The 16,873-nt window shown below is 39.7% G+C and overlaps 2 protein-coding genes across 2 annotated transcripts in view; one reads left to right on the top strand and one right to left on the bottom strand.

Moving 5' to 3' along the window:
• syn2b (synapsin IIb) overlaps window positions 1–16,873 on the top strand; it is an 83,791-nt gene that overhangs the window by 56,991 nt on the left and 9,927 nt on the right. Inside the window, exons 5-9 of the mRNA XM_076739520.1 lie at window positions 287–376; window positions 13,157–13,219; window positions 14,620–14,762; window positions 15,758–15,832; window positions 16,747–16,849. Of these exons, the coding sequence (XP_076595635.1) occupies window positions 287–376; window positions 13,157–13,219; window positions 14,620–14,762; window positions 15,758–15,832; window positions 16,747–16,849 (474 nt within the window). The remainder of the gene's footprint in view (window positions 1–286; window positions 377–13,156; window positions 13,220–14,619; window positions 14,763–15,757; window positions 15,833–16,746; window positions 16,850–16,873) is intronic.
• LOC143326056 (metalloproteinase inhibitor 4-like) lies at window positions 1,043–11,689 on the bottom strand. Its single transcript, XM_076739529.1, has 6 exons — window positions 11,652–11,689; window positions 11,168–11,467; window positions 4,410–4,507; window positions 3,796–3,910; window positions 3,101–3,225; window positions 1,043–2,886 (listed from the first exon to the last, which is right to left on the bottom strand). Exons 2-6 carry the CDS (start codon window positions 11,304–11,306, stop codon window positions 2,689–2,691), a joined length of 675 nt encoding a protein of 224 aa, XP_076595644.1. The 5' UTR covers window positions 11,307–11,467; window positions 11,652–11,689; the 3' UTR covers window positions 1,043–2,688.

Here is a 16,873-nt window from a genome sequence, read left to right as displayed (position 1 = left end):
TTCAGCGAAACTAATTTACATCATACAAAGTACTTTACTCGCTATACAATAATGTACTCATTACACGTGTGGAAAGATGTTTTTAATTGAGCTTGCAGCTTTTAATTTTTAATTAAGATCTTTTGTCATTCTCATTTGACTTTCTAAAACACTGTGATATTGGTGGTTTGATATGAATAATATGACTGCTCTGCTCATGCAACATGTAATACAGTACATGTGCTGAACACATGTTCACATTGAAGCTGACACTCTCTTTTCTCTCTTTCACTCCTCATTTCAACAGTTTTCCCAGCTGATCAGTAATCGGAAGAAGTTGGGTTCAGATAAGTTCCCTCTCATTGATCAGACTTTCTACCCCAACTACAAAGACATGGTAAGATCTTCCTTTTAATGCAGTAACCTTGCAGTAAACTCACACCTCCACCAGTTTCGACAAAGTGTCTTAAGGCAGGAGATACTGTCTGCCAAATACTAGAGATTTCAGGAAATCACTGGTAAAATAAAAAATGATATTTTATTTGAAATTATTTTTCAAAATGCAGTTTACCACATTTCTAACAATTTATTGTGGTTACTACATGGTGCTTTCACTTCTCAAACACCAGAATCAATATCATTATTTTTTACACAAGCATGTTGAGGTTACTGAAAGATTACAAAGTAATTTTAATCATTTAATATAAATATGTTGATGTATAGGTGAACTAGCTTATTTCTGTATGCATTTAAATTATTATAATCACTAGACCAGAGCATTTACAAGGTACTGTATATTGAAGTGTAAGAAATATATAGTGTTCTCTGTAGACACCACAGTGCCTTTTCATTAAGAAATGTGCTTGAACTTCTCTGGGGTGTTAGACATACTCTGTAGCAGCAGAAAACCTTTGCAAGCTCGGAAAAATCCTCATTAAATCGTTTCATTTTTTTCAACGTAAATGTCACCCCGGGGATCTCACTGGAGTACTGCAAAAAGTCTTATTTTCTAACGTGTTTGTTACTGAAGAGAAGGAAAAAAAAAAGGCAGAGTCACACTTTTCCATTGAGACATTTTATATACAATGTTTTTTGGTACATGGAAATAGAAAACTCTATTTAGACAGAAACAGAGACATAAATACAAACCCAAACAATTCTTTCAGTATAAAACAAACATGAAATTGTTTGATAATGCTTCGCTAAAGCCATACAGTTATTATGCATTATTATCATGTCAACCATGAAAGTTGAAATTTAATTATTAACATATTTCAGATGTGTCAAATTACTCCACAGTGCAGTTAAATTTCAATATTTTGTTGTTCAATGTGGCCTTAATATGATTTTTCCATAGTGGCCCATGCATGAAGATAGCAAGTGATAATGCATTTTAATCTGTATGCCTCCAGTGAAGACGTCCAGTAACAAGACAGGGGTCAATTCAGATTTGTGTCTTTGAATTAATGTTGAGTCATTATATTAAATAATGCCTATAAAACAACAATTAAATCACTAATTATAGCTCATTCGTGAACATCAGTTATTTCTCTTTTTGTTGGTTAACGTCTCTTGCCAAAGTTTTTACTATTTTTTCTTGAACTTAGACGTTGAGGAGAATCCACTTCCTGTTTTTAAGGAGTTAAAAAAAAAAGGAGAATTGAACCTTGTCCTGTTACATCATTTCCTCTAAGGAGAGGTGGCTTGGCGTCTACAGGTGGCAGTGCTGTTGTTAAAGCGCTGGATTAGATTTTTGGCACAGGAAATGGTACAGAGTTCAACCAAGGAAGCTAAACACACAAAACCACAAGAGAGCAACGTCTATGCTATAAGACAAGATCGGGTTAGCCTTTAAAATGTTAGTTCTCACTGAAGTACAATATTTACATTCTCAGCAATTTGAGAGTATAAACTGTGACATTTTAGATGTACAAGAAATATGGTTATATATGTTTAATTTGTCAGATTTTGTCAAAATATCATTAATTGGGGAACGTCTGGTGTTGCTTTGTCCAATGTATGTACAGTGCATTTTCATTTGCATGGGACAGTTATTTGATAATATATAAAGGTAAAAATTCAGCATCAGAATGTGTGGTGCAAAGGTGGCAGCGCTGCAGTCTACCTGCAAACTCTGAGTGCACAGATGGGTTTACAGTATGTGAAGAATACTTTATTATGGAAGGAACTGGCAGCTTTTTCATACTACTTTCCTCCTTTTGTTTTGCAATCAGTGTCCAACTTCTTTCAGTAAATGCATAACCTAAATTACTATATAACCTCTTGTATGTTATGCATAAACAAATATGAGGTCACCAGTATTTGTCAAGGTTATGCATTTACCATCAGGCCATCAGAAATGAAGAAAAGATTCACTCTGGGGTGAAAAATTTGCAGTGGATGGTCTGCTGCTATTCCAATTCTGTGGAAAACAGCAAGTGCAGTGGAATGTGTGAGAGCGCGAAACTGAGGAATGTTGAAGGCCCCTGCGCTTCATGAAAATGTTCCTAGCATTCCTGTAGCAACCACCTCAACTCTGCTAGCAGAAGCTCAACATTGGGTTAAGCTCCCTCGAATGTAAAAATGACCCAATTTTTCAGTGAAAACAGTTGTAACTGTGCACGCCAATTTTGAGCTACAGAGGCAAAAGCAGGGAATGTTTGACTTTGCAGGAGTGAAATGGAGTAAACTGAATGTCAGAATTACAGGTCAAGGGTCAGTCATGTCCAGGAAGTCTTTCTCGGGTGGAGGTCCACCCCGGTACCAGCTACAGGTCGTGTCAGAGCGGCGGATGCAGGCATACTGCCGAGCCTGCTCCCCATTTAGGCTGTTATCCAGCAGCCAGTCAGTCCACAAGCACTCGTTTTCTCCTGTGGATGCACACGGCACTGTGTAACAAGTGTTGATCTGAGGAGAGAAGAGTTTTGGGTTCATTTGTTTGCTCACTCACTCATCTCGTTATTTGTTCCTGAAGTTTACAAAATTACAACATGCTTGAAAATCTTGCATTGACATGGAAGAAAGATTGTTCAAGAGGAAGAGCTGACAGGCGTGACCTTTTTGCAGTGAGTGGGACAAAAGATAAATATGTATGAAAAGAGAATGAACAGTCCTTACTCACTCTGCATTCACAGCCCATCTGGTATCTGTAGTTGAGGTTCTTCTTTTGTGACAGTGACAAGTTGTCCCAGGACTCTACCAGGTCACATTGGCCAATAGAAATTCTCCCATCGCTCCACATGCTTCCTGTTTAGTGACATCACAACGCAGCCATTGAAAATGTCATCTTACATTCAGGAAATCAAGTTATGTTGCTGTATTGAGTAGCCTTGGGGTTATAATGATTATCTTAATATTATTTAACAGTGTAATTAATAAAATATAAAAACTTAAATGGCAAACAGTAAGCCAGTAAGTAATAGGATTTAAGTTTCGGAATATAACTTTTTAGCTGCAATAGCTAAGGCCAATACAACACATGCTGTACAGTTAGCATAGCTTAGCACAAAACTTGAAAAAGGGGAAACAGCTAGCCTGGTTTCTTTTTCTTTTTTTGTATGGATTAAACAAATGAGATATAAGATATTCACTGGGGAGCTCTCAAGGTGCTGGTGTACAGGTTTATTTTAACCTTTGGACAGAGCCAGGTTAGCTCTCCTGCCATTTTCAGTCTTTATGCTAAGTAAGTGGATCCAGCTAAATATTGAGCATACAAAGCTTCAAACTATTCCTTTAAAAGTAAAACCATTTGGGACAAGAAAAATCTTGTCACCATGATTCTACTGTATATTCTTACTGAAAACAACAATACTGTACCTGAGAGCAGATAACCTGCTTTATTGTTGGAGTCCAGTTTGACGCCGCACAGTGAGGAGAAGACTGGAGTGTACACATACTGGATATCCTTGGCCTTGTCAAAACCTTTGAACATCTAGACACAGAGACATACAGGTAGACAGGTAGAGTGGAGAGGGTTTAGTCTAAAGAAAAAGGGAAAGTATAAGCCTGCTCTAACATAGATTAAATACAGTATGCATATATGTGACAGTAGTGTAAACAGGAGTAATAACAGGACTAGAATGAGTTTTATGTGTCTATGAGTTATAGCATACTGGGTGTTAATGCATCATCAAACAGATGTGATGTCAACTCTAAAATGTAGAACCATTCTTACCCAGAGCTGCTTATAGTCCTGCTCAGTATTCATTATGAACTCCATTATGCTTTTTCTTGTGTCTGAATGTTGTCAACCATAGATTCACTGCAGACAGAACTAGTTGCCACTGCAGCAAATTATTCTTTGCTTACTTTTCCAGACAGATTAGCCAAGACCCACATAAAGCAAACAGCAATGCACATCAGCATACACAATAAAGAAATGATGTAGCTCTGCGCGACTGGCAGCTGTTACGGCTGTCCGGAGATCTCACCTTGATCATTTTGATTTCATATTGGATCATCTTCATGTAAGGTGAGGAGCTGTTGCTAGGCGACACAATCTTCTCTCCAGAGATCTTTGCCCTTATCACTGTCCAAAAAAAAAAAAAAAAAGAGAGAGAAAGAAAGGTGGATTAAGATCAATTGAAATGCCAAAAAAATACAAGAAGCTCGATGAGAATGTGATTTACATGCCAGAGACAATGGGAAACATTCTGAATGATGTTTTACAAGCTTTTTCCTTCTCTGTGGTTCTCATAGAGAGATACAGAGATAGATAGATATGTTGTTTCCATCCCTCCTCCCTCTTTTTCTATCATTTCACTTGTCACCGTCTTTCTCTCTTTCTCCACACGCAGACAGTGCAGCAGTCCCTCTCAGTAGTGATACCGGATGTGTCTCTCCTCTCCTCTGGGAGGGAAATCAAAACCCACATGGAATAACAAGTAGCTCTCTGCGTGCACACTCCCATTTACCGACTGCACACACACACACACACACATTTATGTATACATTATATACCACAGCGCTAGTGCCCCACACGCACACTTACTGAAGCCAAACGATGTCTGGCACGGAAGGGACCTCACATTATTTTATCCCATACTATAAATCAAGTAGAGGGGAAAATGAGCAGCCTAATTGTTCTGTGGCTCTCAACAGGAAGGTAACAGTGAAGTCGTTTCACAACCTTTCATTTAGAGACAAAACACTCATTACACTTAAGATATTATTAATGATGTATGTTTTACTCACACAGACCACAGTATGCAGTTTGCACTGTGCCAAATCAACCCGTGTTTTTACAGACTTTATTGCTACAGAACTGCTTTTTTCCCACCTACGAAATCTGCATTTTAGACACCTGAACTACTCATTATGTTAACCGTCAAATTAATTTCACTGTCAAACATTTCATTTAAACTAATGAGAGTGCTGTAGCTCAAGCAATCAAACATTAATAAGTTTTCTATTATAGCTTTCTCTCGGGTTAACTCCTCACGGTGTCCTTCCTGCATTAACTACGAAGCTAACAGGAAAGCAGTGGCGCCACAGCGGAAATTTTGCATTTGGTACCAAATTTGGTATAAAATGTCATATATGTAAATATGTAAAACTGTAGTAAAGAGTTTGGTTGGTTTGTTTCAGAGTAAAAGTGAAAGATTACAAACAAAACAAAAGCAGCGTTACATTCAAGAGCATTGGTATTTTATGTAATATTATTTTGTTGCGACAGCATAACACACACAAAAAAAATCCTGTTCACGACTAGCAAATCCACAATGGTGGCCAGTCCTTTCAACCAACTCATGAGGCTAACGTTTGCTTCGTTAGCTAGCTATAACTAATAAAATCTGCTAGCTACCATTACTATTTCAGCTGACAAAATTTAATGCATCTGACTAGAAATGAAAAGCTTTCTTTTGTCTGCTTCTGCATGAAATCAAGGACCCATAGTTTCAAAAGTTAGTGTGAATTTTGAGGATAATCCTGCCTCAGTCATAGTAAACTGCATTATGTGCTGTGTGAGAAGGTAAAGCTTAACAAGGAAACAGCAACTGCAGACAGCTTCTAGAGAAGATGATTGATTTTGATTTTTTATACAGTTGATTCTGAGTATATTCAACAGCATACATGTAATGTATTTGAATACCGTTACTGTTTGACCTTGTACGATGCCTGTAATGCCCAGTAACACTGCTATATAACTGTCATTCTTTTTATTGTACATTTTTCTCTCAAAAAGAGAGAAAACTCTGGCCTGTAGATGCCTCAGAAATTAAAACTACAGTATAAGAGAGGGAGAGAAAGTGTGACCCAGCACCCCTCCTAACCCTCACCTCTCACACAGCTACACAAACCACCCCCTTGTTTTTGCATTTTTCGCTCATCACATAAATACACCACGGTTTTGTGTGCTGGTAAGAAGAGGAGGAGCTCAGTGTGTTCTGTGAAATTGGTTCACAAGAAAAAGAGTCTTTTTTTTGTCTGTCGAACACACAAAAAGACAGACAGGCACACAAACAAATGGAGACAGACAGAAAGTTAATGTGAACTTGTGTGAAGTGTTATAGTGTAATCACAGTGCACTGCATCGCCCACAGCGGGACAGCTGGTCCAGGACGTTCATATTATAGAAAATGTCAGAGAGCACAAGATGCCTGCTCGGTATAACTTTGATATTCTCCATTCTTATACTGCATTATTTATAGCCTGAGGCTCAAACAGAGTGTGGCAGTGCATCTGAAAACATTACACCTGCATCCATCAGCAAGTGTCTTAGTTCATAAGGAGATCTGAGTGAAGTAGAAATCATCTCGAGGTTATTCAAAAATCGAGGGACTGGGAAAACAGGATAGATATAAAACGTAACGCGCACTTACATTAGATGTTCTGTAATACTTTACAAGACACATCACAGTGTCTGTTCTCAAAAGGACACACCTGCCTGCAAACTCACCTACACACATGCAACTGTGACCCAGAAAATAAAAATGCAGAGAACCAGAGCTTAGTTCGATTAATTGGGTGGTACGTTAGAGTGTCATGGGTACATTTGCTCCCTTAACAGCCTGACCAGTAATGGATTTAGGATGAAATCGAAAACCGAAATTTGAGACCTTAAAAATCACAAAACTATATATTCTATATACAATATTCTTTATATATAAATCACATAACATAAAAAATGATTTGATGAGGATCCCTTGGTTAATAAACAACTGTGATCAAGAAACATGCTGAGCAGGAAGATATACTGTTCAAAAATACACTCTTCAGTGGAGCCACTTGTTAGTTTATAATAAACTTTGTCTCCAATGGACAAACATGTCTCTGGCACTTGTACTGTAATATTTTTGTTACTTCTTCTGGTACCCCCTGTACCACTGATTTAACAGTCTAGCTCTAGCTCTACTTGTATTCTTACATTGTGGTATTTATGCTTTTACCAATTTTAAGTAAAAGAGTATTTGAGTACTTCTTACACTGCTGGTTTATGGTATTCCAAAATTCCAAAAATATAAAATTGCACATTATCAAATATAGATAATAAACACAGTGTTTGTACTATTGCACAGTAGAAAGAAAGTAAACAACACAGTAAACAACAGCAGTGCAAAAACAGTAGGTTTGTGATGTTGTAATGGGAAACAGCATCAACACAGTGCTACATTAAATGATGCTGCAGTTAAACAGCATGATGGCCATCATATTACTACCCTCTCTCTTCAGTTCAGCGCTTTGATCTGCGCGTCCTTTAGCAAGAGGAAACATACTGAAAGTAGATGAAGGGCTTCATCAAATTAGCTGCCCCACTTAAATCTTCCCTTCTGAGCAGAATAATAGGTCTATGCGCCCTATAAATGATAAGCAACACACCAACGCATAACCGTGCTCTGTGTAAGGATCAAATAGTTGGCAGTCGAAGCATTGGCTGCGTATCAGTGCAGCATAGAGGAGGACAGAAGTTGCTACAACAAATAAACCAAGAATAGTACAGTCATTTTTCATTCCAGCAGATCAGTGGTTTTATCGTTCATTGAGAAACCCATTCCAGATAAAAATAAAAAAAATCTGGGTTGGATCACCTTCCAGACATAATCGTTTTTGGCCAATAATTGACATTTAAATGACATTTAATGTAGAAATTATATGTAATAACAGAGCAGCAAAACTCTTCTTTTTTATTTGTTGTGTCTTCCTAAAATGATTCCCTTGGCCCAGATTCTCAGAAATGTTTACCCCCCCCCCCCCCCCCCCCCCTGTGTTATGAACAGGAATAAGGACAGGCACGCCTGCAGAGTGAAAGTGGCTGTGCATCTGCCTCACAGCTACATAACCAAAGAGAAATATTGCAAACTTGTACCATGAGAACTGATGTAGTAAGTAACTTCCCCCCTCCTTGATGAATCGGCACCCTTGTCATGCTCACAAAGCTGGACTGTCAGCAGGCTTTCACACGGATATTGTTAGTATGCAGACCATTAGACCAAGCCTATAGACATGGAAATGAAGTGGGGAGAGAGAGGAAAAGAAAGAGAGATGGAGTAGGCTGTGTTGGCATGGCTTGGCCTCCGTCCAACACATACACACTCACACTCATACACAAATCTCAAATACACAAACGTGGCCGGGGAATCGTCCAAGGTTTGCCCAGATGGGATATTACTCAGATGTACAGCTTTATTCAAAGAGCTCATCCACTCTGACAGCACTGTCAGGTCAGCTAAAGGCCACCACCAGCCTATGCTTAGAAAACAACAGTATAATCACAGATGACACAGAATTAAAAGTTTTCTTAGACACGCTTAGTGTAAGTGAGGGATTTCCCTTAATTATTATTCATGGGTCCAGAAAGTTGCGTCCTACCTGAAAAGGGCCACTGACTCTTGTATTCATTCAGAGAAGGACTCATACATTTAAAACTAAGCACAGAGCGAGCCCCGAACATACCCTGAGGAAATGGGATCCAATTTAAAAAGACCCTGTGGTTAATTGAGTATTTGTGAAGTCCCGCCCCCTGTAGTTACTCTTTCTATGCCTGTCAAGTTTTCCCTTCCTGCACAGTCGATACATGTGCAGTTTTCACTGATAATAGTGGCAGATTTACCACTGGAAATTCATAATTTCTTGAAACAATAGAAAAAAAACCTTTGATTTCACACTGAGGCAGACAAAAACAGCTTCTCAGTTCTAGCTAATAACAGCCAATTAGGCCCACCAAAATGACAGCAGGCTCCAGCATATTTCATTGTAGCGGGGTAGCTAACTAATCATCATTAGCCCCATGAGTTGGCTGAAAATTCTTTGTCTAGCTGACTTGTTCTCAAACAAGAGCCCTGTAAACGGGTCTTGAATATGCATGCATACATGATATGCTAAGAGACCGAGGCGGAGCAGTGTTACTATTGTACTGCAGATTAGAACTAGTTAGCTCCAATACTACAGGCAATACAGCAGGTAATGACTATGAAGGGTATGCTGGGGTGTTTTATTTCGTCGTATCAGGACAGAGCCACCAACATTAGACAAAACTGTAATGGTGGCAGCCAGAACTGTCCCAGCCCTGAAGGGTGCTTTTTCTACAGGAAATGATGTTCATTAATGATATGCTGCTTAGCTTTGCAAGTAATGTTGCTTTATTGTTACTAGAGTAGATGGTAAATTAGTTAGCCAAGCATGCTAGTGTTTGCAGCTCACTCCAAAACACACAGGTTAATCCATTATTTACAATTTTGCAGGTTTTTGGTTTTGACAGGCTTCACACCACTTCAACATGTGGGGAAATCCAAAGCTCGACAGACCTGCTGTAACTAGTTACAGCGGGTAACAAGCTGGACCTAGGTCTTCGTACAAGCTGCCAGTTGCTGAGCTATGATTGGGCAGTCACGGTTCAGGGGAGGGGGTTTGCGAACAGTCAAATGGAATCCATTTGTTTGGGTCCAGTGGTTCAAATGGACGCACACTGAGAAATGATCTGAGCTGCATTTCTTTGTAACTTGCTTCTTTCAAAGACTGTTTTTGAACGCCATATGTGACCAATGACAGGACAAAAGACCAAAAGATGGTTATGAAACTGGACCCAAGACCTGGTTCAGTCCATTCCAGTCAAATTCATCGGGACTTTGCGCTGCAGGCCTGTATGAAAACCTCAAATTGCTCACTTGGAGAAATCAGAATAATCATTCTTGCAGGACCTCCATCTCACTCTTTGATGACACACTTCATATGTCCTAAAAATATTGCCCCAAATACTCTCATTGTGTTCTCATAACCCAGATCTAATTTGGTGTTATGGCGGTTTCAAAAACAGGTCTCAGCCTCCATTTCATACTGACTATTTTTTGAGTCACACTCTCAGAGTACTTCGAAGGAGCTGACCCTCTCTAAACCTCAAGGCAGATAGGGACCAATTAGAAAACAAGACTGAAAAAACGTTAAAAAGTGATTTTTTTTGTCCACTTTCTCTTTCTGCCCGTCTCTCTCCTCTGCTGGAGTGTAACCTTTGACACAAGCACATACTCCAGCTTTCCACAGTCTGGAGCCAAGTACTCAAAGTCAGAGCAGAGTGTTGGTTTTGGCCTGTGCTTAGACAAGAAAGAACTGGATGATGGGGGGTGTCAGACAGACAGACAGACAGACAGACAGGCAGACAGACAGATAGAAAGTAGGACAGGGGCACTTGGCACTGGCTGTTTTTTAGGGTTTGTTTTTCTGTGATTGAGAGCAAGAAGACTCAATTATGTAACTACAAGAAAACAGATAGCAGGCTGCCCTGTTTTCAAATAATATTACAAGGTGAGGGCTGGTTAGTCTTCATATATAAATATTTGTGCATGATATCAATCAATAAACAGTCCACGTACAGTCCACCACACTAATATTCTACATAGGCATCCTATATAGTGCATTAATAACTTGGACTGTTTTCTCTGCATTAAACAGATGTTTCTATTAATATAATTGGAACAAGCCACAATAATAAATCAACAGTTTTTAAATTAAATTAAAGCTCAGTCAAGAAGCTCTATTCATTAGTTCCTGTCACAGTAGATTTACAATGTAGATTCAAATCTTTTCCCTCTTAGGAAATCTAATACAGCAAATCATGAATCAGATCAGAAGGAGAGCTGTTGTTTCCACTTTAACATCATGTCCTCCTTTTAGGCTGTTGCATTCACAGTCTGAAGAACTTAAAACTTTTATCTGAGTGAACAGAAACTAAACTGGTCTCCAGTTATTAACTTACCGATCTCAGCGCTGCAGAATAGCTGCTGTGGGTGTGCTGGGTGGCAACTACATCCCTCCACAACTTCCTCCATGCCTGCACCAAGCAGAAGGAGCACCCAGAGCCCCAGACAGGCACTCCGCTCCTGGGACATGGCCATGATGACTCTGACCGCTCCACCACTTGATAAACACTCGGCAACCTCTTCTGATCCTGTTAAGGTTCGCGGGAAAGCAAATCAGGCCAGCGGTCAGCAGCGGGGGGATGGCTGAGACAGTAGAGTTGAAGCAGTAAGATGAGCTCTGCTGAGCTGAAAGGCAGCTGTGGATAGAAATGTTTTCATAAGTTTAAAGTGCACCTCTGAATTCAAGCTGGAGCAAATAACTTGAGTTGGAGGGAAGGCTGCTGCTGCTGCCACTGCTCTCTCTCTCTCTCTCTCTCTCTCTCTCTCTCTCTCTCTCTCTCTCTCTCTCTCTCTCTGTAGACAACACACTGAGAAACTTACAATAGTTGGATCCCCTCACACTCTGGTCTTGAATGCTGAGAGGGTCGCACACAGGGAGCCTCTTATGTACTCAACAATTTAGGGACAGCCTCCTCAAACGGAGGAGAAAAAAAACTACCATGCTTTGCCTCCTCTTGTACCCTCTTTTGATGTCCTCCCTCTTCTCCCATTGGCTGCTGTAAGTGTATTCATGCAGTCAGTCATGGAAACTATGTCTGATTAAAGTATTGTTGGACAGGTTTGTGAAGCATAGATTAAAAAAAAAAAAAAAAAAGACCTCTACCCACGCAAACAATGCTTTTAAAATTTTTGTCCAAGTTTTTTGTACAATGCAAGATGAGTGTGCTTTTCAGATGCTGCTTGTGTGATCGTCAGTGCAGCATCTGAGTCATGAATGCACATGATGATTATAAAAATGACTGTTGATTAGTGCTCAGCTGCAGAGTGCAAGTAGTGCTGTAGTGTTGGGAAATGGAGCGGTTTCATGTCAAGACAGCACTTCAGGACTAATTTTGACTAAAAAAAAGACATCTGGGCGCGTCAGTGTATCTGGAAAGAAACAAGAGTGAAGACTGAAAGAAAACTTTTAGAGAATGACAAATGAAAGAATGCAGAATACAGTTACTCATTTTTTTTAGAAATTATGTAGATTGTGTTCATTGTGTCATTAAGTGTCATTACGTATTAAAGTCATCTGCATCCATGTCCATGTTGGAAATTCATATTTGTTCTAGTCTTGTCAGAGCAACTGCTGCAGAAAACACTGAATGCATCAAAACAACATGTAATACGAAAGCTGTTGCTCATAGTGATGAACCCACAGAGAATTATCACCCGACGCTTAAGTTCCCTTCAGCTCTGCGGAACGTTTTAGCGACTTTCAGCTCATTGTTTTGGTTTTAGGGCCCTCAGCTCTACTGTTTTGGTTCACTCTCACTGCTCTCATAGCATTGCTCTGAGCAGCATCAGACATCTGTTTTCAGTGAAAAAGCTTTGATAAAGCCACTGCTCGCTACCTGCACAGCACCAAATGGCAGATGGGCCAAGTTAGCAAGCAGCTGGTGGACATGGTGTAGCATTTAGCAGCTAAGAGTCAAATTTGGACAGAAGCACAACTACAAATTCATGCTAATGCTGCTCTGTGTCTGCTGGATGGGTAAATAGGCACATTTACAAGTTGAACATGTGTGTGATAGCGTATGTACAGTATATAATGAACTTATGTGATCATGTTTTGTGCACACCTTGTGCTGCCCCCAAGTGGTCAATAGACAAAAGTGCACGTTTAATTTAGATTAGATAGAAATTTACTGTTTAAATTTACTGTAAATGATCATTTTTGTCAGCGCTAGATCTTACAGGCCCACCTCTCTACAGAGATCTGTGAATGGTAACAGTTGCTCCAAACAGCCTCTCATTTTTCACAGCAGGGTCTTTCCAACGTGCTGACATGTTGCAGCTGTAAGTCATTCTGTACTGATCATTATTATTCTATTGCTTTTCAGATTACTACACCAAGTTTCCCAGTAGTGGTGAAGATTGGACATGCCCACTCTGGAATGGGAAAGGTAATGTTGCTCTTCTCTTCTTACAAGCTGCCAGAGGAACAAAAGATGAACAAATAAATGATAATAATGATAATGTAGCCATTTCGCAGTTACTTTACTAACTTAAAATGGCAATACAAGACATGTTTGACTTCCTGAAATTAACTAACATTCAAGTTGTGATTAAACAGGCATCAGACAGTTTTTTCCTGTTTGAACAGAGGGGGTATGGGTAAAGTGGGGAAAAGAGCTGCTTGTTGGACTGAGGCCCGCCCATTACCCCACTATTGCATCATTTGACAAACTGGCGTTGAGAAGTGCTTTAAAGTCCCTCTGTGCGCCTGAAGATAGCTCATCTGGAAGCACACAGTTTGCACTGTGTCATGTTTTCTCTGACGTATACACGACCACTTAAATCTCCAGTCTCTGTTTTCCTCTTATCTGGCTCTCCTCATCTTTTCCTCCTTTTGTGACTGCAGCATGCTTCTTTTTATATTCTCCTTCAGTCCTCCTTTCCTCCTCTTATTGATTGACGACTGTGTTATTTTTTCTGGGTGAAATCAGATTGAAGTGTTTATCCTCTTTCGACCCGTCCTCATCGATCTGAACTGATCAATCTGATAGTGTGTTATTGTCCTCTCTCTCTCTCTCTCTGTCTAATTATCAGCCTGTACATTTTTAACCTTAACCCTGCCATCTCATCTCTGACACAGCTTTTGTAGTAATCCCACTCATTTGTCTGCTTCATTGCTGCTCGCTCTGAGAGGAAAGGTTTATGAAAGACACAGCAATTCATGATAAGTACGGGGAGACAGCACAAGTATAATAGTTTCCACTTTGCTTTTTGATTAAAGTGGGCCGTGTCACCTCTAGAACATGACAGTCACAATATAATTTCACAACAAAAATCAGCAGTTTGTGCAGGTATTAAATGAGATATAATGTGTTTATTAGTGAGCTTTACAGGCGCTGGTGAGAGGATTTTTTTTTACCTTTGGACAGAATAAATCTAGCTGTTTAGCCCTTCTTCAAGTCTTTATGCTATGCTAGCTGTTAAGCAAACTGTGTCAATCTTCTCATCTAAAGCTCAGCAAGAAAACAAACACTGCATGCATGCATGCATGCATCATTTTAATAAACAAAAAACAGTACAAGTTTGAAAAACCTGCAATTTTTGTATAATTATTTAAGAAGAAATTACCAAATAAAGAGTAATGTTATACTTAAAGCTACAATATATAAGTGTCTTGCTTGACGTATCCTCGAAAGCTAAAGCTACGTTTTTGTGCATATTCTTAAACGGTTATGAGACGCTCACTTGATTAAGCAACGATAGAAATACCTCTGTGCTGGAAACTAAGGTATATAGCTCAGCGTTGCTTTAATTAAACAGTGTTTCTCCATGTGTTATTCCTCTACAGGTCAAAGTGGACAATGTGAGTGACTTCCAGGACATTGCCAGTGTGGTGGCCATCACTCAGACGTACTGCACTACAGAGCCATTTATAGACGCCAAGTATGACATCAGGGTCCAGAAAATCGGCGCCGACTACAAAGCGTACATGTGTGTGTTGCTCTTCTTTATCAGTTTTGTGTGTGCGTTTGTGTGTATACTGAACCTAAGACATAACTAACGAGTAGCAAGCCCATTAAATTTCAGTAATTGTATTATTTGATTTTAAAAAGTAAGGCTTGTGAGATCTTCTTTCCTCCCAGGTTGGAAAACTATTTGCATGGTTATGGCAGTAAGGTTCTAGGCAGTTTATGCAACTGTATAAGGTTCCTTCATCAGTCTTAACTCTTAACTGGAACCCTTACATGGACAGTAACTTGATCATTGTCCCATTCAGAGCTCTGAGTTTGTTTCGTCATTCTCATGCTCCAGTCTTTTAGATTTTCTGATTCACAAACGGCATAAAATCAACTTCATCACCATCAGCAGCGTCAGGAGCAACTTCATTTCCAGAGCTGCTGTTGTCAAAACCCTCCAATATCAAAGAAAATGCTGCTCAGCACTTTATTTGGCATCCAGATGCTGCCTCATCATGTTACTGTGCCAGTTAGCCCACAGAAATAAACTTTTTCTTGAGTGTGTCTGTACTTAATCACTCCCACAATCACACCCTGCACACATCACCTGCATCCAGCAAACTCTGAAGAAAGTGACACTCTAACATACCTCATGTCTCCAGTGACCTTATAAACTTCTTAGAGAAAAACATTTAAAAAAGAAAAAAAAAACTGTTCGTCATTTTTGAGATTTTGACACCAGAACACTGTCAGTCTATGTGCTTAATTGAATTAATTAGACAGGCTGCAGAGTCCCAGCTGTGTGTCCTTCATTCTAGTCGTTATGTGTAAATCTTTGCTTCTGCTGTAAAAGTATGCTAATCAGCCTGACAATGTGCAGCTGTGCACGTCGCCTGCATATACCTAAAGCTAGTGCAGAAACAACATCCCTTCTGCTACAAGGATGTCTAAATCCCTCTTGCCTGCATTTCTACAAGTGAAGGTTGGTGTCTGTAATAATTTAACACACAATTTCCTCTTCTTTTCCAGGCGAACATCCATTTCTGGTAACTGGAAGAGCAACACTGGATCTGCCATGTTGGAACAAGTAGCCATGACTGACAAGTGAGCACCGCTTCCACATTAGTGATGCTCAGGCACTCGGGCGTCACAGATGTCGCTCTTGTGTTATGTCACCGTTAGTCACATTGTGCTCACGCAGCAGATTCATTCAGCTTCACACGTGGGTAAACACACATGTTTTTAGTGGACTGATGCTGCACTGTGCATTCATTTTCTAAGGTGTATTGTGGCTTTGCACACATAGAAAGAGGGGAAATAATAGTTAATGCGTCTTTGCTAATGGCTTCTTGGTCTTTTCCTGGCTAAAATCTGGATTGTACACTTCTTTCAAAGCATGTGTTTTAACCGGGCTCAAAATTGAGCAGAGTTGCCATTAACAAGTACAGCACAGAGACTGTAAGTCTTGCATAAGAATAGAAAAAGTCGGAATACCGGCCCTGGCACAGTAAAATCATCCTTCTGGTCATTATTTATTGATTCATTATTGAGTTTGATTGCGCTCAGTTTTCAAGGCAGCAAGTCAATGGAGCTCTTAACAGATGCAACCCAAGGCAGCAACAGCACCTTTATGGTCTCTAGCCAACCAAGCCGAGGGCTAGAAAGCTTCTACAACAGGTTTATGTCCAGGAGAGAAACATTTGCACATACACACTGTGCTGGAGTGACACATAAGTCAATATTATTGAGAATAAAACTTTATTTTTTTACTAAGCTAAGCAAGATGGTGTAAGACAAGAAAAGTTCTCATTCCCAGTTGTGTTTGATACAAAAAAATCAAATATCTGCAACTGCTCTTGACCCAGCTTAAGTGCTAACTTTGCAACTCAGCAAAACAGTTATTATGCACACTGCACACGAGTGGTAGGAGTGGTAGCCAATGTTTTTTTTTTCTTTTTAGTTTCCTGAAAAGAGAATGTGGCTCTCTGTAAACCTAATCTAGTTTCCCTCTGTAACAGGTACAAGCTGTGGGTTGATACCTGCGCAGAGATCTTTGGAGGGCTGGATATCTGTGCTGTCAAAGCCATCTGTGGCAAGGATGGTAATGACTACATTACTGAGGTGAGAAAAATAGATAAAGAGGGG

The sequence above is a fragment of the Chaetodon auriga genome, chromosome 2 (genome assembly GCF_051107435.1).
Source record: "Chaetodon auriga isolate fChaAug3 chromosome 2, fChaAug3.hap1, whole genome shotgun sequence".
Classification (NCBI taxonomy): Eukaryota; Metazoa; Chordata; class Actinopteri; order Chaetodontiformes; family Chaetodontidae; genus Chaetodon; species Chaetodon auriga.
This window is presented reverse-complemented; position numbering and strand designations above follow the sequence as displayed.